Source organism: Chlorocebus sabaeus, chromosome 1 (assembly GCF_047675955.1).
Source record: "Chlorocebus sabaeus isolate Y175 chromosome 1, mChlSab1.0.hap1, whole genome shotgun sequence".
In the NCBI taxonomy this organism is placed as follows: Eukaryota; Metazoa; Chordata; class Mammalia; order Primates; family Cercopithecidae; genus Chlorocebus; species Chlorocebus sabaeus.
The window spans coordinates 45673220-45696949 of record NC_132904.1 but is presented as its reverse complement, the minus strand read 5'-3'; the positions used below and the strand labels follow the sequence as shown (position 1 = coordinate 45696949).

At 35.9% G+C, this 23730-nt stretch overlaps 1 protein-coding gene across 3 annotated transcripts in view; it reads left to right on the top strand.

The window, feature by feature from the left end:
• ZDHHC13 (zDHHC palmitoyltransferase 13) overlaps nt 1–23730 on the top strand; it is a 56411-nt gene that overhangs the window by 23336 nt on the left and 9345 nt on the right. For 2 of the 3 annotated variants that reach the window (XM_073017820.1, XM_073017818.1), the window contains exons 4-14: nt 569–646; nt 2166–2310; nt 3708–3772; nt 5119–5281; nt 5520–5645; nt 8741–8874; nt 11899–12001; nt 20037–20159; nt 21022–21084; nt 21774–21867; nt 23003–23086. In XM_073017820.1, the coding sequence (XP_072873921.1) occupies nt 2182–2310; nt 3708–3772; nt 5119–5281; nt 5520–5645; nt 8741–8874; nt 11899–12001; nt 20037–20159; nt 21022–21084; nt 21774–21867; nt 23003–23086 (1084 nt within the window). In that variant the 5' untranslated portion in view covers nt 569–646; nt 2166–2181. Of the gene's footprint in view, nt 1–568; nt 647–2165; nt 2311–3707; nt 3773–5118; nt 5282–5519; nt 5646–8740; nt 8875–11898; nt 12002–20034; nt 20160–21021; nt 21085–21773; nt 21868–23002; nt 23087–23730 lie in introns of all 3 variants that reach the window. The other variant, XM_008004495.3, reaches the window with a different exon arrangement.

Genomic DNA, 23730 nt, shown 5'->3' with positions numbered 1-23730 from the left:
ATAAATCGTAGAAGAAAATCAGTCTCATTACCTTATATCTCCACCTTATACAGTGCCTCTCATCTCTGTCTCCCAAATGCAGGGCAAAACACTCAAAATGTCTAACTTTTACAAAAGGATTTTAAATTAATTCTTTACTACTTTTAAAATTCAGTCCCACATAGTAATTCTACTTTTAAACTCTTGAAGGTGACGTAATTTTACCTTTCTCCTTCCAGTCAAGTAAGAATATCTGCCTGATCCTAAACCTTTTGAATATAAGCAATTTCAAGAGTGCTGCAGTAGTTAGACTATGCAGAGAGTAGTTATGATGTGTTTGGTATGTAAGTTATAATGGAATGCCAATTACAGCAGGACTACTTACTTACATCCTAAGAATGTTTCATCAGGGATTTGTCTTATTCTGCCATGTGAACCTTTCGTATTTCTATAGATCTGGGTGTTTTAGGGATATTACTATCATAATTTGTTCTCCAACATATTTTTACTATGAAAAAATTAGTATTTTCTTTTTCAATATGAAGCTTAAGTTTCAAATCTTATTTTCATTTGTGTCTGCTTTTAACAGGTTTTATATTTCAAAAGGTGCTGTTGTAGATCAGTTGGGTGGAGATTTAAATTCAACTCCTCTTCACTGGGCCATCCGGTAAGGTTTCTTTGAATGCTGAAATTAAATAGCCACATGTAGCTAGTGGTCACCATATCGAAAATCAGTTATAGACAATTTGAAAGCCTGTCTTTTCTTTTTTTTGCTCCCTTTATTTAAAAATAAATTACAGTTTTAAAGGTTTTGCAGAAAGAATGTTTTTGATATTTAATTTAGAGCTTCATTATAATTATCCAACTCAAATATGTATATTATAGTTTATTTTTTGTAATTAGAATAAATAATTTTCATACTTGATAACATAAATAAAAGTAGTAGTTCAGTGAACTGCAGACTCAATTAGTTCAGGCTTATGACAGATGTCTATTCAGAAACCTACGATTTTATTTCACAGTCAGTTTCCTCTGAAATGTAAAGTATTTCTCTATGTCTCAGGGCCAAATGAGTCACCTCTTTTAAAAGTTGTTGCAGGATTAACAAGAAATTTCGAGTAGGTCAACTTAGAACATTTATGTTGTGTGGTCACTCTCCTCTTTTCTCTGTTGTACATTGGTCATCTGAAACTGAAGTTAATAAGTCTTGAATACTTACCAGTTTCTTTTTTTAATTTAAACTCCACTCTCGGTGGTTGGTGGGGTTGACAGGAATCTGAAACTGAAGTGAAAAATTGTTCATGTAAGTCAAGGAGTTGAATCTTTTCTCCATAGCCAAGAGTTTTGAAGCTCTAGGGTTAATTCATGCCCCTTAAGCTACTGAGGTACAGTACTTTACATGAAAAATGAACCAGAGTCAAGCTTAAGAAAAGCATATGAATATATAGTTCTTAATATTATCATAGTAAACCCACAGTTTATGAATATTATATTTCTGTATATCTGGCTTATGATTTTTTGATTTTTAAAATGACAGGGATGTCTAAGTGGTCTTAGAATCTTCATCATTAGCATGTCATAAAAAATTATTATTTACATTTGGTAATATAAGGTTTAAGGTAGATTGGGAAGTTATCAAGTTTATCACTTGCACTCAAGAATGATTATCCAGGCTGGGCACAGTGGCTCACGCCTGTAATCCCAGCAGTTCGGGAGGCTGAGGCAGGCAGATCATGAGGTCAGGAGATCAAGACAATCCTGGCTCACACGGTGAAACCCCATCTCTACTAAAAATACAAAAAATTAGCCAGCGTGGTGGCATGCGCCTATAGTCCCAGCTACTTGGGAAGTTGAGGCAGGAGAACCGTTTGGACCTGGGCGGCAGATGTTGCAGTGAGCTGAGATCTTGCCACTGCACTCCAGCCTGGGTGACAGAGTGAGACTCCGTCTCAAAAAAAAAAAAAAAAACCAAGAATGATTATTCATATAGTTCTAAGTTTGCAGCATCTAATCTAAGTAAAAAACGTTTGGACAATCACCATTGTTTCAAAAATCTTACTGTCTTACTGTTAGGAAGTATTTTTTATATGTAACCAAAATCCCTCATGTCTTAGGAATATCAGTTTCTCCCTGACTTTTTGCTTTTTCTGCATGCTACAGAATGGCTTTTTGTCTTCTGTTTGCAGACAAGGACATTTACCTATGGTCATATTATTACTCCAGCATGGTGCAGACCCCACTCTCATTGATGGAGAGGGATTCAGCAGCATCCACCTGGCAGTATTGTTTCAACACATGCCTATTATAGCATATCTCATCTCAAAGGGACAGGTATATTCTCAAATGTGTCTTACACTCCAGCTTTTATCATCTGAAAAGGTTGGGGAAATTATTAGTAGTAGTCTCTTCTCATTTTTAAGGTGGAGGTTAATGGATATCCAGATATTCAGATATTAGCCTGGGTACATTTAGCTATTGAATACTGCTTTCCAGCTTCGTGGGAGGGAAAAGGACAGGTCATTTAGCTCAGTAACGTATAATAGATGTTTCTGAAACTTGTAAGCTGGTAATAGTTTTTCTTATGAACCCAGTAATTTGCAGAGTTTTTCAAAAACATGACTTCAAAGCCTGTATTTTTCTTCTAGTTGAATATAAAAATGGTAGTCAAATCACTAAATTAACCCATCATTTGCTTTCATTATTTGAGTCCAAATGGGAGGCCAATTTGAATGCATGTTTCTTATTGTTTTCTAAAGTAATTCCATGAAAATTGACTTGCCTTGAGAGGCACAGGTTAAATTATAGGTTATTGTCAGTTTAAATGTCAGTTATACTTGCCTGGAATATGTTTTCCGGTAGCAAAGTAGTTTATGTATTAGCAGACTTTCCTGTAAAAGGCATGAAAACGTGTTTGCACAAATGCTGTTAGAATGGTTGTACTCCCTTTAAATAAGCACTTTCTCTCAGACTTAGCTGATTGAAGTAGAATTATAACCTCCTAGGTTTCATTGTTGGAAAAATATAAATATATGAAGAAGAGTCCTGTCTGCTTCTCTTTGGGCCCCTTCCCAAGTCCTAGTCCTCCAAGGCCCATAAGAATCTTCAGAAGATGAAACTCTTTTTCTTTGGCTTAGCTGAAACCATTGTTGTATACCTTAAACCTAGACTTGTCTTATTAAAAGGATTATATCCTCATGGAAATATGATTTCCTTTTTTTTTTTTCTGTATTCCAGAAAACAGAAAGGAAATTTTCACTGTTTAAAACTTAGTATGTTAAGTCCAGAAAGAAAAGTTTGCCTCAGAAGATAGGGAGTTCACTATTTACTGGAATTGTTTGAGTAGATACTGAATGACTTTGTATAAGAATTGATAATGTGAATTAATGTGTCAACTAAGGTCTCAACTAGGTGACTTTTAAGGCCTCTACCATCTCTTGTATTTAATGGTAGCTATGAACATTTTACTCTTTCCCTTAGCTGTCTGTGTTCACATCATGTAACACTTTACATTATATATTCAGATTTTCTTTTTAAAAATATTTTGTAGAAATCCATGGATTTTTACCCTATGGAAGTAGAGCAGAGCATTCTTTTTATCAAATGATATTTGAACCCTTCATGTAGAAATAATGGTGGTACTGAATGTATTAAAGAGATATTTCTATTACGAGAACAAATAGACTTTTGAATGTATTTACAGTTATGCTAATTGTCTTCTTTTTGAATAGAGTGTGAATATGACAAATGTAAATGGCCAGACACCTCTCATGTTATCAGCTCACAAAGTAATTGGGTGAGTTTAATTTAATCACCTCAATCTGATTCTGGTTCCAACTATTTCTTTTCTGTGTGTGTAATTTTGAGTATCTCTGTCTATGTGAGATGATAGTACATTGAAGAAAATAGTATTTTCCACACTGAGACTGTGATAATCGATTTTTAAGATAGTTAGAAAAGCAGCATTGAAATACATTTTCTCTTTTCTGATAGCTTTGGCAAAAAGTTTGAAAGCTACTAATAAGAAAAAAATTGCCTTACCTAACAAGTAGATATACCTTGACATATACTTGTTAACATGACTTGTATTTCTTCCTTTGCCTTTAAGAAAAATGGCTATAATTTTAAATGTTCTCGTAATTTAAAATCTGATAAGTCTGCTTTCTGGAAAATATTAAATTTTGAGATTCTCTGACATCAGTCTTGTCTGCTTTGAAAATATAACTGAAAAGAGTCTTTTTGTGTGTTCAGATTAAGCACTTACATATTTAAGTTTTTCTGTGTATTTATTTCTATAAACACATGATTAATGACACTGTATAATTCAACTTCTGGTATTTAAGCAAATACTTGTGACAGTTCTCACTTTAGCAGTTTGTTTCTATGTTGTATTGAATGTCTGATTTTGCTTGTACTTAGGACTTCTCTTCTAGGAACCATGTTAGTTCTAATGCTATTTCCTTTTTGTTCATGGTAGGATTGGAGGTAGAATTTTATTAAAAAGCATTTTGTCTTTGCTGATAAATCTGAAGTCAGGTATAATCTCTATAAAGATGTTGATGGAATAAATAAAGTAGAATATTGTTTTATTAAAATAATCTCTTCAGTGGTCATGAAGGAAGGAAAGTATTGGTAAAGTAAAAATATTTTACTGAATTCTGTCTTTTAGTCCATAACTTTCTAAGATTCACAAATATTATAGGACATAATTTATACCTGCTTTATTTAACAGTTGATTTGATAGAGAGTATGAAGTTAGCTCCTCAACTAAAACATTCATTTAGTCTTTAATTGAATAAATAGCATAGCATTTAATATTGGCTACAGTTAAATCTATAATTCAGAGACAAGTGTTAGCAAATAGAACAATATGAAAGGAAAAGTTTGAAAAACAGAAGCAGTTATTTCACTGCATTGTTAAAATTGTCTATATAGCATGTCATTTAATAGATGTCTTTTTTTTTTTTTTTTAATCTCCTGTTAGTACCTAGAATATAAGTCAGTACAAAGAAGTTTCTCAGTTCTGAATACTTAACTGAATGGTTAATTGATGGCATTATCTTAAAGGATTCATAATTTGCATTTACTCCTTAAGTCATCATCTCTGTTAATGCCTCTTGGTATTTTATTATTTTGAGACAGGCCAGAACCAACTGGATTTCTTTTAAAGTTTAATCCTTCTCTCAATGTGGTTGATAAAATACACCAAAACACTCCACTTCACTGGGCAGTTGCAGCAGGAAATGTTAATGCAGTTGATAAGCTTTTGGAAGCTGGTTCTAGCCTGGATATCCAGAATGTTAAGGTATGGCCAGGTATTTGTCTCCCTTAGTTTATTATATCTTGAGTTAGAAGACTGATAAATTCACATAAAGATGAGCTATATATTTGTTTTCAGTTACCCCAAGATAGATATAAATGATAATAGCTGGCTATCCTTGGAATAGTGTGTTGAGTCTATGATTCTGGTGAGTTTAAAAAAAGTTTAGCACTCATAATATATTAAAAATATTTTTAAACTTTTTACCCCACTCTTTTTTAAGGGAGAAACACCTCTTGATATGGCTCTACAAAACAAAAATCAGCTCATTATTCATATGCTAAAAACGGAAGCCAAAATGAGAACCAACCAAAAGTTCAGACTTTGGAGGTGGCTGCAGAAATGCGAGGTATTTTCATTTGGGGTCTTTTCTGTGGGATAGATGACTTTTTTGTTCATTTGCTTTTGTTTATTAAGGCATCAGAAGAAACCAGAGAGTTGGCTTTTTGCTGCATTATATCTGCTGACCATATCTTTCCCCTGCATCCTGTTGCCCAAAGTTGGAAATTTGGCACTTTCATTGGCTGTTTATTGTTGGTCCTCAACTAGATGCTCTAAAACTGCATGTTACCTTATGAATAGTATTACGTACTTCCACATTTATTTAATGAGTGTATTGAAATGCAAAAGGTTTTGATTTTTAGAGACACAATGGGAAAAACACCATGTTGCAAAGAGTTTTATAGAAGCTTGTAGGAACAGCTTATTCCTTACTAAATTTTTATTTCTCAAAAAGAAAATAATAACAGTTACAATGCTGCCTTAGAATCATGAGGACTTTAAAAATGATAGTGTTGCAAACTTTAGGCATATGATGTCACTTCATAAAAGAAAACACTGGAATTTTGAGAGATTAAACCCAAATTTTATTCATTTTTTTAGCTTAGCAATTCTGAGTGGTGTTCCTCTAAACTTTAAAATGAACTGAATAATGGAAAATGTTAGAAACTTCAGCTTATTCTCATGAATAACAAAATCTAAGTCATAGAAGTGAATACTATTTAAATTGTTAAAATGGGATATTGGATTGATTCCGCTGTCTCTAGTGTTTTCAAATATGATACCATCATCTTATTAATAATTAGTAATTATACTTTCATAGTGATTCTAAATTAGGAGATACCATATTCTTATGTAGAGGATCATCATGAATGCTATACTGCTTTTGCATTAGGCATGTGGAGTGGGGAGAGGAAGAAATATTGGTTACTCCTCAGTATCCTTTGCCAGCTCCTCCACTTCTTCCCCATCTCTTGTTGGTAGGGTGCCCCAGGATTTTGTTATTGAACTTCTTTTCTATTTATTCATTCCCTAAATGCCATCTGTATGTTGATAACTCCCATATTTGTCTCTCTAGTCTAGACCTTTCCATACTCATATATCAAATTACCTACTTGATTCATCCACTTTGATGTCTAATAGGCATCTTCTGATACCCTCCCCACCCTTCCCCTGACTAAACCAAGCCTTCCCCATCTCAGTAGCTGGTAACTCCAGCATTCCTCTGTCTTCACCTTTTTTTTTTTTTTTTTGTCATACCACATATGCAGTCCATTAGAAAGATGTGTTGACCAGTTCAGCCTTCAGTTTATATCCAGAATCTGATCCCTTCTTACCACTCTACTAGTGCCATGTTGGTTCAGCAGATGAATCTAAAATGTAAGTCAAGTCATGTCACTTATCAGCTTACATTCCTATGATGTCTCCTCATTTCTCCCAGAGTAAAAGCAAAGTCTTTATGATGACCTATAAGGCCCTTTGTCATCTAGGTTTTTATATACTATAAAATTGACTTAGCATACTTATCTGTCTATCTTCCCCAGCTAGAATTTAAGTGAGAAAAAGATCTTAAATTCATTGATGTGTCCCAAGTGCCTAGAATAGTACCTTGTATATAATATGCCCTCAAGTATTTGTTGAATGAATAGTGCAGCTTGTCTGTAAGAGTGTTATGTCTAGGATTTAGAATTTTGAGATCCATATTTAATTCTTATCTCTGTTCTGAGATTATGTTGCTAGGAGATTCTAAATTTACATTTAAAAAAATCTAAACTAACCCATTTTGTGTCATCATGCCAATTGGAATTGGAAACATTTTAAAGATTTAATGTCATTTGAAATTATCCACTCCTAGATATGACTTAAAGAAGTGAAAATGGAAGAAGAAAGAAGGAAGCCCTGCTTGCTTTCAAGGTTCTCATATCTTGTCATTAAAGACTGCATTGCACAAACACGAGGCCCAGCTTCAATTCAGTCAGACTGTTGTTTCATAGAAGGTCCATTCTTTTAACTTTGCCAAAATAAACCTGAATTAGTAGCATCACGAGGACATATTTTAATCTTTGATCTCCATGTGACATTTGACACTGAGAACATCCCCCTTCTCGAAACTCCCTTCCCTGGATTCCCTGAAACCTTTCTTTCTGCCGATTCTGATCCTGCCTTTCTGGTCGGTTGTTCTTGGTTATTTTTGTCAACTTTGCTTTTTTCCCTTTAAGTGTTTGTTTTGGCTAAGATTCTGCCCCCTTTCTACCTGCACACAGTCTTTGGGATGTTATTCACTCATGGCTTTACCACCTATGTACTGATAAATTTCAAGTATTCCAGAATGCTAAACCTACTTTTGACTGCCTGCTGGATGTCTCCTAGATGTCCATAGGCATTTAAAATTCTACATACTCCAAACATAGCTCATCTTTTCTGCAGACCTATTGCATCTGACCTTCTCCATTAGGGATGGCATGATGCAGTGTCCAGGTTGGAGTTCTTATAGTTCCCTCATTGAGTCTTGTGTATTAATTTCTATGTAGTCCCTTGAACTTGCTTTATGGTTTCCAATATAGAATACTGTTTGCAAGAAGTTATTTTGAAAAATCTTAGCTTTCATTAACAGTTTTCTAAAAGACCACCATTTCTTCTAGAGAAGAAAAGCAAAACAAAATATGTTTAAGCAACATTTTATAAAATGTAGGGCTTTTAAAAGATTATTTCCCATTTTGGGAGGCTGAGGCGGTGGATCGCCTGAGGTCAGAAGTTCAAGACCAGCCTGGTCAACATGGTGAAACCCTGTCTCTAATAAATATACAAAAATTAGCCAGGCATGGTGGTGGGTTCCTGTAATCCCAGATACTCGGGAGGCTGAGGCAGGAGAATTGCTTGAACCGGGGAATTGCAGTGAGCCATGATCACACCATTGCGCTCCAGCCTGGGCAACAAGAGTAAAACTTCATCTTAGGGAAAAAAAAAAAAAAGATTGTTTCCAAGATGTACAGTCTCTCAAACCTCAGATTTATCAATCAGCAATTTTGGAGGAGAATTTTGTGTTAGTTCTGTTGTTGTATTAATTGTTATTCTATACTTTGGAAGTAGTTCTCATATTGCACTATTATTAGATACTTAAGAGGTGAAATCCATAAAGTTCTAAAATTCTGAATCTTTTAATAGCTCTTCCTGCTGCTGATGCTTTCTGTGATTACCATGTGGGCTGTTGGATACATATTGGACTTCAATTCAGATTCTTGGCTTTTAAAAGGATGTCTTCTAGTAACATTGTTTTTTCTGACATCTTTGTTTCCAAGGTGTGTATGTTAATTTTTGCAAGGCTGGTTATTGTGTTTCTGATTTTATTTCTTATTTCTGTTGTTGGTTAGCTGGAGTCACAGATTTTTATCATGCTGTAAATATTATTCACCATATAACAGCATCCTGAGGGTGGACGGGAGGAAAGAGCTTTGGTAGCATATGATTTGGCTGAAAGCAAATTGCTCAACCCAGTAACTTGGTTGACTTGACAGTTGGTGGAAAATAAATATCCTGGGTCACATTTTAATTGTTATTTTTGGTGAATGATGGGGAGATGTTTGTAATCATTTCATAATTATTCAAGATTTTGTAATCGTCTTGAAGCATTTTTGCTCATTTTTCAGAAATTTTGTTTCCTTTTTCTAAATTTATTTTAAGCTAGTTATTTTTGCTGTCAGTCATTTTTAGTTGAATTAAATTTTGGGAGGTTATAAAATAGTAAATATGGTATGGTTTTATTTTTAGGACAATATTTATACATGATTATATATAGTTAATGGTTAAGAGTCAGACTGCTTGAATTCAAGTCAAGCTTTACCACATGACAGTCTGACGTTGAACAAGTTGCTATAAAATGAGGGTTAACTGTCATGGTAATGCCTGCCTCATGGTTAACACATATAAATGCATAGAGCTATAGCTGACACATAGTACTCAATAATCATATCACCCCCCCCCCCCCCATCTCTTCTTCTCTCTTTCCTTTCTCGATAAAATGGCATCCAGTTCCTCAAATGAATATGGGTGTCATGCTTGGATTACTGTCATCCTCTCCTCACCTCCCATGTCCAACCCATTATCACGTGTTCCCTGCCTGCCTCTCTCCATCTCCACAACTCGCATCCTAGACCAAGTCTCCTCACTGGTCTCCTGACTTCTTATCCCCCTAGAGTTTACCCCCAGTTAGCAATCAAGGGAGTCTTTTAAAAAGCAGGTAAGTTCTTTATTTTCTCCCTGCTTAAAGCCCTCTAGTAACTTTTTCTTGTACTCAGAACAAAATCCACACTCCTTGCCTATGGGATATTATGTGATTTATTCCCTCCCCAGCAACTTCCTCTCTTCCCCTTCTCCTCACTGCACTGTACATTCTTTCTCACACATCAGGCTCATTCCCACCTGGGGCCTTGGCCCTTGCTTGGGTCTTTGTCTGAAGTATTCTGACACTTTATCTTTTCATAGCTGGATATGTCATTCAGGCCTCTCAGTTCAGCTGTCACCTGCTTAGTGAGGCCGTTCCCGACTGACGCTGCTGCATCCCTGTTTTATTTTCTTCTAGCACTTAATCACTTCCCTGCAATGTAAAGCCCATAAAAGCAGGAAACTTGTCTCTGCTGTTAAGCATTTTCATTCACTGAATGAAAGAAAAATGTAATGATGTTGATCCATAGAAAAGGATCTGAAAGGAAATATAGGGTTGCTCTTTGCATGTTATGATTATGAGTATTCCTCTGTCTTTCTGTTGATTGCCAACATTCTCTGGCATAAGCATGTCCTGCTTTTGTCATAAGAGCAAATGAAGTATTAGAGGAATCTTACTACTGTATCACCCAAGAGCGGGACAATAGTCTGGAAATGAATTAGAATGTAAATGTAATGTGAAAACTCAAATTTCTGAAACATAGAAAAATGCCTAAAATTGTCTGCTATTCAGACAACTTGTAACTTAGAGATATTTATTCACTTTCCACTAATTGGATTAACTCATGCTCTAAATAAATTTTAAGCCAAATCACCAATAATCAGAGTCATCACTCTTTTTTCAGAGAGGAAGCAAGGGCTGGTAATATCTACTCGCCTAGGATAGGAACATTTGAGATTGTGTTTGGTTATTCGTTTATTGTAGTTGAAGCCTACATTATAAAAATGGGCACAATTCAAATGTGAGTCAAATGCATATGACAACTTTATTCATACATCCTTTATCTCTCATATTCCTCTATAGGGTCCCAATTTCATAGAGGAAAGCAACTGTAAACTATTATTATTATAGGGCAGTTGCTTATTAATCCAGGCTGTTAACCTGACACCTGTCAGGAATGGACACACAGTGGTAGAGGCTCTTGTAAATTAATAGTTCATCGTATTATGTAATTGGTCAAATACATTTTTTGCTGTAACATCTCCGAAAGACCACACCCTGGAGGTTGCAAGGGCTTAATTTGGCCTATTTTGGCAGCATGTTGAGCATCTAAAGTTTGGACTCTTTAGTTCTTCTCAAATATGAACTTATCATAATTCTGGTTATGATCCTGGTAGCTAATTTTTTTTAACCCTTCATACCTATTGTTAACCATTGTTTTTTCCTGGAATAAATTTTAAAATATATTCAGGTAAACTATATTCATGCATAAGATGTCTGTAGTGAGTACTTAGTGTAAAAGACATTTTCTTTTGAAACTGCAGTATTTTGGGTAAATTATATGTGGACCTCAAGTTGCCTGTGACCCAAGTGAGATTGTTAATATTCTGAATGCCAGTATCATTTTTAGCCTTTGTGTATCTTTTTATATGAAGTGTCTACTTCTTAAGCTGATTATAGGATGAATGTGCTTAAGGTTGTGTGCATCTGTATGCTTCACAAATATCATTCTAGTCTCTGGAAGAAAGCTTGTTAAATGTAAAGGTGAATCTCTAAGTATATAAATTTTTGCATTATAGTGTATTTAAAAATATATGCCAAAAAAGAAATAAAAGTATATGTCTCAATAGAAATACAAAAGATTCATTGAAAATATATATTAAATTGTTGTGGATTAAATATTGTATGAGTTGGTTAGAAGAACTAGAACATACACTTCTTGAGAGTCGTCGTGCTTTAGTTTTCTCATGTGTAAAATGGGGGGATGATGTTGTGTAACTCTGTTACCACATGGAAAGTGACACATAGTAAGCACTCAGTACGTGAAAGCTATTACTTTTGCTGCTGATATTATTATCACTACCATTATTATGTAGGGAAATTTAGAACTAAAATTAATACAAGTCATACTAATACCTTATATTTATCTTTTTTCTTTTAGGTTCTTGGTTGGGTATAAGAACCTTATATACTTACCAACAGCCTTTCTGCTAAGTTCCGTTTTTTGGATATTTATGACTTGGTTCATCTTATTTTTTCCTGATATCCTTTAAGCATCAATTTTGATGCATATTTCATTTTGCCTTTAAAAAAGAGTAATGTCACTGTTAGGAATTTAGGTACTAGAAAAAGCCCAGGGAATGCAACTTATATTTGCATTCATTTAATGGTTCTAGATGAAGATGTTTAATGTTGAAAATCTACTTAATTCGAAAAGTAGTCTCAGAGTACATTATGGAAATGGTAAGTATCTAGTATTTATTACTCATAGGAGGGGAACAGTAGAATGTATTATTGTTTTACTTGTACCATAATTTGTTGGATTGTCTTGAGATTCCTTCAAGGTCAGATGTTTCTCATAACTTGGTCAGCAGTTACAGTTAATTTTAATACATTTTCTGAGTACGAAGATGGACTGCATGAAAGGGATATTGGGGAAAATATGGCTTCCTCAGTAATGGTAAGGGTTAGTGGTATTATCTAAGGCAATGATTCTCAATCCACAGTGAAAATAAATTTACTTTGCCACTCAACATATATGTAAAACAAAGACTGTACTCCTAATGTACTTTTTACCCTATGCTGTTATTTCATCCCATTTCCTTTGTAAAAAATTTTAATCACGGCCCGTTTAATTCTTTCATGACCCACTAATGAATAGCAGCCTGAGATTAAAACAAAAACAAACAAAAAAAACCTCATTCAGGAAATAGGTTTATTACTTGAGGATCAGGGCCTAGGACCAAGTCCAACTTAAGGGTTTATTGTTCTCTTAGTGTTGGCCAAGTCCTGTCACCTAGAAATGGGGAGAGGGGTTACTTGGGCTCTAACCATTTATGACTTCAGGTAGGTGGAAGGCATTTTCAATCTTCCCACCTCTTGCCGGACTCCCTTCTTCCCTTCCAAGGAAGCTCTGATAGCCTTGCTTTGCTTATGGAGTAGGAGAAGAAGGAATGTTGTAGATGGAAATATACCTTTTAGTGTATTCCTTCAAACTTCCACATTACTTCTCTAGCATTTCCAAAAAGAAAGAACAGAGTGTTTATGGGAGACATGCATAAACTGAATTCAAGAATATTTTTTCCATAGGAATAAATGTGAAATGAGTTGGCCATGTGAGTTCTCAAAGTACATATGTCTACATCCATTATAGCATTTTTTTGCTTTAATTCTCCTTTTGATTTATGAGCATTATCTCTAATATTTTTCAGATTTCTTTAAATGAATGGCATGGTCATTTGGCTTTTTTCAGATTTTATTATCTCTTCTTTGTCTCATAACTACTGATTTGGTGGCAGTTTTTTAAGCACTAGCCTTATTACCACCACTTAATGAAGGCTTGGATGATATTATTATTACGATAGAAAAATACATGATATTATAAGTAGTCATGAGTGCATCAGATAACAGCACAGGATACAACAAAATCACTTGCAGAAGACCCAAGGCTCATAAATTCTAGGGTAATTGACATGATACAGAGGAAGGAAAGACAGCTGATATTTTTATTTACCAATCCATATGGCAGTGGAATAAAACAGTTTTAAAAATGTGTTTTCATTTAAAGCAGTGTGTAGAGGGAAATTTATAGCACTAAATGCCCACAAGAGAAAGCAGGAAAGATCTAAAATTGACACTCTAACATCGCAATTAAAAGAACTAGAGAAGCAAGAGCAAACACATTCGAAAGCTAGCAGAAGGCAAGAAATAACTAAGATCAGAGCAGAACTGAAGGAGATAGAGACACAAAAAACCCTCCAAAAAATCAATGAATCCAGGAGTTGGTTTTTTGAAAAGATCAACAAAATTGACAGACCACTAGCAAGACTAATAAAGAAGAAAAGAGAGAAGAATCAAATCGACGTAATTAAAAATGATAAAGGGGATATCACCACCGACCCCACAGAAATACAAACTACCATCAGAGAATACTATAAACACCTCTACGCAAATAAACTGGAAAATCTAGAAGAAATGGATAATTTCCTGGACACTTAAACACTCTTCCAAGACTAAACCAGGAAGAAGTTGAATCCCTGAATAGACCAATAGTAGGCTCTGAAATTGAGGCAATAATTAATAGCCTACCAACCAAAAAAAGTCCAGGACCAGATGGATTCACAGCTGAATTCTACCAGAGGTACAAGGAGGAGCTGGTACCATTCCTTCTGAAACTATTCCAATCAATAGAAAAAGAGGGAATCCTCCCTAACTCATTTTATGAGGCCAACATCATCCTGATACCAAAGCCTGGCAGAGACACAACAAAAAGAGAATTTTAGACCAATATCCCTGATGAACATCGATGCAAAAATCCTCAATAAAATACTGGCAAACCGGATTCAGCAGCACATCAAAAAGCTTATCCACCATGATCAAGTGGGCTTCATCCCTGGGATGCAAGGCTGGTTCAACATTCGCAAATCAATAAACATAATCCAGCATATAAACAGAACCAAAGACAAGAACCACATCATTATCTCAATAGATGCAGAAAAGGCTTTTGACAAAATTCAACAGCCCTTCATGCTAAAAACGCTCAATAAATTCGGTATTGATGGAACGTACCTCAAAATCATAAGAGCTATTTATGACAAACCCACAGCCAATATCATACTGAATGGGCAAAAACTGGAAAAATTCCCTTTGAAAACTGGCACAAGACAGGGATGCCCTCTCTCACCACTCCTATTCAACATAGTGTTGGAAGTTCTGGCTAGGGCAATCAGGCAAGAGAAAGAAATCAAGGGGATTCAGTTAGGAAAAGAAGAAGTCAAATTGTCCCTGTTTGCAGACGACATGATTGTGTATTTAGAAAACCCCATTGTCTCAGCCCAAAATCTCCTTAAGCTGATAAGCAACTTCAGCAAAGTCTCAGGATACAAAATTAATGTGCAAAAATCACAAGCATTCTTATACACCAGTGACAGTCAAACAGAGAGCCAAATCAGGAATGAACTTCCATTCACAATTGCTTCAAAGAGAATAAAATACCTAGGAATCCAACTTACAAGGGATGTAAAGGACCTCTTCAAGGAGAACTACAAACCACTGCTCAGTGAAATCAAAGAGGACACAAACAAATGGAAGAACATACCATGCTCATGGATAGGAAGAATCAATATCGTGAAAATGGCCATACTGCCCAAGGTAATTTATAGATTCAATGCCATCCCCATTAAGCTACCAATGAGCTTCTTCACAGAATTGGAAAAAACTGCTTTAAAGTTCATATGGAACCAAAAAAAAGCCCGCATCTCCAAGACAATCCTAAGTCAAAAGAACAAGGCTGGAGGCATCACGCTACCTGACTTCAAACTATACTACAAGGCTACAGTAACCAAAACAGCATGGTACTGGTACCAAAACAGAGATATAGACCATTGGAACAGAACAGAGTCCTCAGAAATAATACCACACATCTACAGCCATCTGATCTTTGACAAACCTGAGAGAAACAAGAAATGGGGAAAGGATTCCCTATTTAATAAATGGTGCTGGGAAAATTGGCTAGCCATAAGTAGAAAGCTGAAACTGGATCCTTTCCTTACTCCTTATACGAAAATTAATTCAAGATGGATTAGAGACTTAAATGTTAGACCTAATACCATAAAAATCCTAGAGGAAAACCTAGGTAGTACCATTCAGGACATAGGCATGGGCAAAGACTTCATGTCTAAAACACCAAAAGCAACAGCAGCAAAAGCCAAAATTGACAAATGGGATCTCATTAAACTAAAGAGCTTCTGCACAGCAAAAGAAACTACCATCAGAGTGAACAGGCAACCTACAGAATGGGAGAACATTTTTGCAATCTACTCATCTGACAAAGGTCTAATATCCAGAACCTACAAAGAACTCAAACAAATTTACAAGAAAAAAACAAACAACCCCATCAAAAAGTGGGCAAAGGATATGAACAGACATTTCTCAAAAGAAGACATTCATACAGCCAACAGACACATGAAAAAATGCTCATCATCACTGGCCATCAGAGAAATGCAAATCAAAACCACAATGAGATACCATCTCACACCAGTTAGAATGGCGATCATTAAAAAGTCAGGAAACAACAGGTGCTGGAGAGGATGTGGAGAAATAGGAACACTTTTACACTGTTGGTGGGATTGTAAACTAGTTCAACCATTATGGAAAACAGTATGGCGATTCCTCAAGGATCTAGAACTAGATGTACCATATGACCCAGCCATCCCATTACTAGGTATATACCCAAAGGATTATAAATTATGCTGCTATAAAGACACATGCACACGTATGTTTATTGCAGCACTATTCACAATAGCAAAGACTTGGAATCAACCCAAATGTCCATCAGTGACAGATTGGATTAAGAAAATGTGGCACATATACACCATGGAATACTATGCAGCCATAAAAAAGGATGAGTTTGTGTCCTTTGTAGGGACATGGATGCAGCTGGAAACCATCATTCTCAGCAAACTATCACAAGAACAGAAAACCAAACACCGCATGTTCTCACTCATAGGCGGGAACTGAACAATGAGATCACTTGGACTCGGGAAGGGGAACATCACACACCGGGGCCTATCATGGGGAGGGGGGAGGGGGGAGGGATTGCATTGGGAGTTATACCTTATGTAAATGACGAGTTGATGGGTGCAGCACACCAACATGGCACAAGTATACATATGTAGCAAACCTGCACGTTGTGCACATGTACCCTACAACTTGAAGTTTAATAATAATAAATAAATTTAAAAAAAAAAAAAAAAAAAGAAATACCAAAAAAAAAAAAAAAAGTGTTTTGTGATAAATTTTTGAAATTTGAGAAACATGTCAGATTTTGCACAAAGCTTTTTCTATTGAATTATTTCAAATTTGTAGAATCAAAATTAACAAAAGAGAACTGATTTCCATAGCTAGACAGAATCTTAAGATGTTGGAATCAACAAGTTGGACTATTTTATTTGCTTGTACAACCTAAAGCCATTTGTTCTAGGCAACCATATGAACCTGCTACTTGTGAGGGCATGTAAGTCAGTAGGTGGCATACTTCACCATCAGAACAATGTTGTTCACACTAAATTTTAAATCTTGGAACTGCCTTGTGGATGAACTGAGATGCTGCCCTGGGTTTAAACTAGCTTTGTCTCAGGCTGCCATCTGGATTGAATAAGGGCATCTGCTTCCACAGATACTGGCCTATTAGGGGAAGATGTTCTGGGGCACTATGGAATAAGACAAAAGGATTTTGAGTTTTAGCTGTTTTTCAGACTAGTTATGTACCATTGGGGCAAGGTACATAATTTCACCAAGCCTTAGTTTTTCTGTAAATTGGAGATAACAGAAACAAACTCATGGTGTGGCTGCAAGGATTACTATAAAGTGGTCACCAGAGTCCCCATGGCAAAATTGGTGTTCTATAAATATACCTAATATTTTGTTATTAGTTATTCTTATGAATAAAATCTAGATGGAAGGCTGCATGTTGAAACTAATTTCAAGGGCAATTCTAGGTTGGCTTCTAAGATGATCAGTTTCTTTTGGTACCTTTTATAAGTTCAGCAAGTAATGTCTTTGGCTTTTATGAGGGGGGATTGAGTACAATAAAATAGGACCTGATTGATGAATTTGAAGGTAAAATTCAAATCAGGAGATAAATGGTGGATCTCTGAATATTACATTTGTGATATTGGCTGTAACTGTGTTAAGTTTAAGAGGGATAAATACATGTAAAGTCCCATACTGAGTTTCAGAAAATCAGCTGTACAAGTGCATGTTATGGTGAGCTATGACATAGCTTCTGGTCAAGTGCAAAGGAACCAGGAGCTTTGACTAAATGCTCAGTGTGGCTAGTGATGCCGCTGTCAAGGAAGCGAGTATATTCTCACATAGTATTACAAGGATTTGAGTGTCCAAGCAAAAGACAACAGCAGCTTCTCTGTTCTCTGCACTGGTGTTTGCTCTGTTTTGAATTATATCCTTTTAAAAGAGAGAATGATAAATGGGAGCATGAACAGAGGAACATGACCAGGAAACTGTTAAATAAGGACAGTGTTGCTATTTATCTTGGAAGTATGATCACTGTCTTCCAGTTTCAAGTGTTTGGAAGTCTATCATTTGGAAGCCAATGCACTATGAGGAATGGGCACTCAACAAAAATGTATTGAACAAATGAGAGGATAAGCTTATGTAGATTAGATCTAAAAGACAGCTACAGTTCAGATCTAAAGGATCTAATGAATGAAAATCAGTTGGTTGAAGTTAGAGAAAGGCAAATTTTAGCTCCGTTTTGAGAGGCTTAACTGTAAAAGTGTTACCAGCTTACTGGGAAGGCTGATGTGTCCGTAAACTATAGTCCAAGGTCTGAGTGCCACAAAAGCATTCTTAAATTCAGGGAAGGGAGAGAATCATTCTCTCTAGGGAATCAGAAAAGATTCCAAGGAAGGAGGGAAAATATAAGTTAGGTTTTAATGGCAGTGAGGACTTGGACACCCTAAAAGTGTGGTTTTAGAAGAAAATGAGAGGAAGTAGGGGACATTTTAGGTCAGTGAACCACACTGACAAGGGCACCGAAGCAAAGAATGTCTTCAGCTTTTATGTGAGGTGATAGGGTGCAATTCACTTCATTTGGAGAGTGGGGATACGGTGATTCCCCTGCCATTTGTTTTGTAAGTTAACCAAAATAGGAGCCAACAATTCAGTCAGCTCAGCATGCAGAATCATTGCATTATGAAACTGAAGGTATTTTTGAGAACTGAATGTATATATTTTTGAGTCATATGTGTCAATCAGGATTTCATTAAAAAATTGTGATGTGATTCTTTAACAAAGGATCTTACCCTATGTACCTTTAATAGTGTCTTTCTGCAAACACGTACCTAACGTATAGGGAAATACTTTTATTTGGAATCTCTGAATCAACAGGGTTGTTTCTTTGAATGATTTTATTAATTCATTATAAGTAAATGTTAAAATTGAATTTTATACAACTTCCCTGGACTCAACTCTTTCTTAAAGCTAGGCCCACCTGCAGATGAACTGTGATAAATTAAGCCAACAAGATTCATTCCTGCCTGTCTTAACCGGCTGTGGTTGTGCTGTCTTTGTGGGTTAGAGCAGGGCTTCTTAAAGTTTAATGTGCATGTTGAAGCTCCTGGGGATTAAAACCCAGAGTCTGGTTCTGTAGGTCTAGGTTGGGGCCTGAAGTTCTACTTTTCTAACAGGCTCCCAGGTGAAGTTGTGTCTGCAGGTCTTTGGACAACACTTTGAATAGAAAGGGTTTAGAGTATTTTATGGTCACTTTTTCCACATTGAAGTTTGGCACAGGATAGCATGGCAGAACCTTGGAAGGTGGAGACAGTTACTTTGTCAATAATTATTTCAATTGGGCAAGGACAGTTGGTTTATTTCTGGTCTTACTGATTTACTGCTGCATGTTCATTTGTCATTCCTTGGAGCAAAATTTTACTTATTATACAGATAATTTGTATCACCTTAAAAACATTTCAATGCAGATAACATTTATCCATGAAATGCTTTTATCATAATTTATCCATAATATGTGACTTTCAATCATTTCACAAGGAGAGCAGTTTGTCTCTAAATTAACTCAGCCTAATAAAAGGATTTGTTACTAAACTTTCAGTGGGAAACTTCTGCAAACATGTATCTAATATATAGGGAAATACTTTTATTTGGAATCTCTGAATCAAGAGAGTTGTTTCTTTGAATGATTTTGCTAAAATGATCAAAGAATATTTTTCCAGCTGCTCACAGGAGAGCCACAATTACACCATTAGAGATAAATTTATTTGGTCTTAAGTGTTTGTCACTTTTCAGGATGTTCCTCATAAGTTGCAACTATTCCTATCAGTATTTAATATGAGCTTCAACTCATAAGGAAGCATTAATTATTAGCCAAGTAGGAACAAATTCCAGTAGGATTAGAACATAGGATGGGAAGAGGTTTAGGGGCGGGGACATGTGTACATAAGGAAGGTGAAGTTCTTAGGCGCCAATGATGAAATTTGCTTACATGATAATTATACTATTTTTAAAGGAAGTTTGGTATATTCCTTAACTTGACTTTAACATTTAGCAGGAGCCCCTTTCTATTTCAGCTTCATTTTCAGCATAGTAGCCTTTCTATACTTTTTCTATAAGACTTGGGCAACTGATCCAGGCTTCACTAAGGCTTCTGAAGAAGAAAAGAAAGTGGTGAGATTTCTTTGTTACTGATATTTTTAATAGGAGGGTTTGTAAACTTTAGAAAGTCACGTATGCAGATGTGTTGCTTTTTGTTATGGCTGCATGATGTGGGGTGATATTACAAAAATTAGATTTCCACTCTTACAGTTTTTTCGTTTATGTATATGAAAGTTTTAACACATATTTTTATTTTCTGTTAAAGTAATACCCCACCAAGACTTTTTCAGATGTGATTCCTGTTAGGAATATGATCTCCTGCTTCCTTGTAATAATATTTTCATAATGGTCATTTAGCTTACATTTCCCCACTTAATAAGTGAAGAGTAACTAGTCAGTGACCAGGGAGAGTCCTTCTGCTTATTGACTGAGGAAACGCCCCTTCTCTTCCTCAAATGTGAAGTTCTCAGATGACATGGCATGTTTTCCGTTGCTCATGAATGTTTAGAAGTTGGAGAATGTTGTCTGTTACCTAAAGCCAGTGTTCCTGAAAGACCCAGCCCTTGGTGCTTGTAACTTTCAGTTTTGATGTATACTGGTGGGTTTTTCTTTTTTAATGGGTGTGTATATGTGCATATTTATTTTTCTCTAGCAGATCATAACTGTGAGATGATTGCCATTCACAGAGATGAGGTGATAGGCGGGAGTGATGAGGTGGTATAATTTTTACGCCTCCTAATTTATTAGCTGTTGGTTGAAAATGCAACCTTGAAGAGTCCCCTCATTTCAAGCACAGAATGATTTGGTGGCAGGTATTCCAAATTGCTTTTCTAACTACTTCAGCTTGGAGCAAGAGCTGTGAGAATGGTATATAACTGTGCATAATACATTTTCCAATAAAAAGTGATAATAGGTCAAACTTTGTGTCTTTCAGAATATCATCACCCTTGCAGAAACTGGCTGTCTGGACTTCAGAACATTTTGTACATCATGTCTTGTGAGTTTTTTCTTTATAATTTTTTTCCATAGTGAGAGCAAATTCTTGGTAATGTTGCTCATGTAAGCATTTGTCAGATCTTCATGGTATATTTATACACCTTTGTTTTTACCCATTTCTAATTTTACATTCCTGTCTGAACAGCTTTCTGTCTTGAACATATGGAAGAATGATGTTTATAATCTCTTGAAGTTGTCTCTGGTTACATCTCTCTGTGGATTATCCATTGTGTGTTTTATTTGCTTTTCTCTGTCATGAAGCATATATTAGAACTAACTTCAAATCAGAGGCTCATAATGACCTTAGAAACCACTTAGTGAAACCTCTCATTTTGCAGTTGAGGAATCAAGGGAGGAAGTAAATTCTCCCAAATTATTGGTGCCGCTAAAAATGGAACTTGGGTTTCCTTCCCTTAGTTCTGTGCTTATTTTGCTCTGTGGTACTGCCTCATTTCCACTTAGCCAGTGTGAACAGGCTCTGGAATTCAGATCCCACTGAGTGATGTCCTAATCAAAGTAGACATATGGAAGTAAATACTAATAAGGCATTCCACAGCCTCTGTGTGAATTGATGGTCTGTTTAGGATTTGTGCCAATGCCTTTGTGACCTCAAGTTAAAATTTTGCTTGTGATTTGTTACCACTTTGAGACACTGGTTTTTGCTTAGGCCTATCTTGATTGCCCACTTAGATAAGGAAGCCATTAAGGTCACTCCATTGCCATGTATGCAACTCCTGTGTGGCTCGATATGATCAACATTGCCTGTGGACTGGACGGTGCATAGGTGAGAGATTTAATTTTTCAATTACTACTATGAAGTTAAGCATATGTTTAGTTATGACTCGCAGAAAAAGTGGAAGGGCATCCTAGGGCTCCATTTTCAATATTCCAATAGCAATGAGTCCATACATCATTATTATGCTACAGGTAACATAGTATTTGCACATGCATCATTCTGTTTGGTAGCCACAGGCCTGTGAAGTAGACAGAAAAGGTATTATCTCCATATTACTTGTAAAAACGCTAGATCATAGAAGTTAAAACACTTAACTTACAGTGACACAACTAGTAATATGTAAACCTAGGTCTCCTGATTCCAATGGGTGTTGTTGCTTCTGCCGGGTTTTGCTGCTTCAGGAGAAGGTCAGACCATGATGTAGTAGCTGAGGAGCATTTGTGTCATTAGCACTGAAACGCTCCCATCTCCAGCATTGAGAAGGCAGCTTGTGCAAGAGACGACTTAGTTGCCTGGCCCTTCCCGCTTCCCTTCTGTAGAAGTTTCTCAGATTGTGGGTTGCCAGTCTTTGCATGTCCAGTAGCAATGTGTAAATTTATTGCTGCTCCTCATACTCGTTTTCTGTGTTCCCCCGATTAAGTCAATCCTTGATATTCAGAAGTGGTGCTTTTACAAACGTGTTACATGGGAGGAGGAAAGATGCAGGGTATGATTAGTCCAAAATCCTGCCTGGTTCCCTTCCTTCCATCACAGGATAGGACAGCCTAGAGCAGTGTTTGCTTAGTTAACTGTATTCTATTCCAAAAGTTTTACTTTTACAAACATGTTACATGGAAGGAAGAAAGAGACTGTATGATTTGTTTAAATTCCTGCCTGCTTCTCTTCCTTCCATCATAGGATAGGCCAGCCTAGAGCAGTGTTTGCTTAGTTAACTTTATTCTATTCCAAAAAAGTATCTTCTTTTAAGTAAGTAATTAATAAATAATAGTTCAGTTAACATAGACAGTTGACTGTGACGTATCAGAAATGTGTGGTTTGATTTAATGGTACTTAAAAGCAAAGCAACAGCTTTATTTCTGTTTTACTTTGGTGAAGACTTTTGACAGGAAAGTGGTTAAGGAGGTCTTACGTTGAAAATCAGAAGAAACGAAAATATTAAGTATTTTTTTTCTTTTTTCTTTAGGTTTTGGCAATCATCACTATTACATATTCTTCTTGTTTTTTCTTTCCATGGTATGTGGCTGGATTATATATGGATCTTTCATCTGTAAGTGTAAATTTTTCTTACAACAAGCACATACACCTACACCCATTTCTACTTTTCCTTGTAAACCGTTGTATATCACATTCTGGCTGGGTGACTATAAACCATACCCCTAATAAGAACAAAAAAAATGCCTCTAAGACTCCCTCAGCTGCAAGAAATACAAGATGAGGTTAGTTCTCAGTACTTTAGGAAAAAAATGTGATAAATTTGAGAAGTGGTCAAAAATAGAAATTCATTTAAGGCAAATACAGATTTGCTCCCCAGTGAAGAGGGAAAGTCAGTTGCTGAAGTACAAAGTAGGAGGTGATAAGTAAATAAAAAAATGTTTTTAAAAAGTCAGTGGTAGAGAGGTTGGGGGATAGTTGTCCAGTCGTTAAGGAAGAAACCTCTGAAAGCACATGCCATTTGGTAAGTATCAAGTTGAAACTGAGAACTGATGGGAATACTAACAGTTAAAAGGTTGGAAATAGTAACTTGGAAGAAAACATTAGATCACTTATTCTGTGGCCCTGAGGAATGAAAAAAGCTTTCAGTAGCAGTTTAAAAGAGTATATAGGGTCTCACATAGAGAATGACAGCCAGCTGTTCTGAGGTGGTTGACTAAGAAGGACAGGGTTTAAATTGAAGCAAGAAGGATTTTGGCT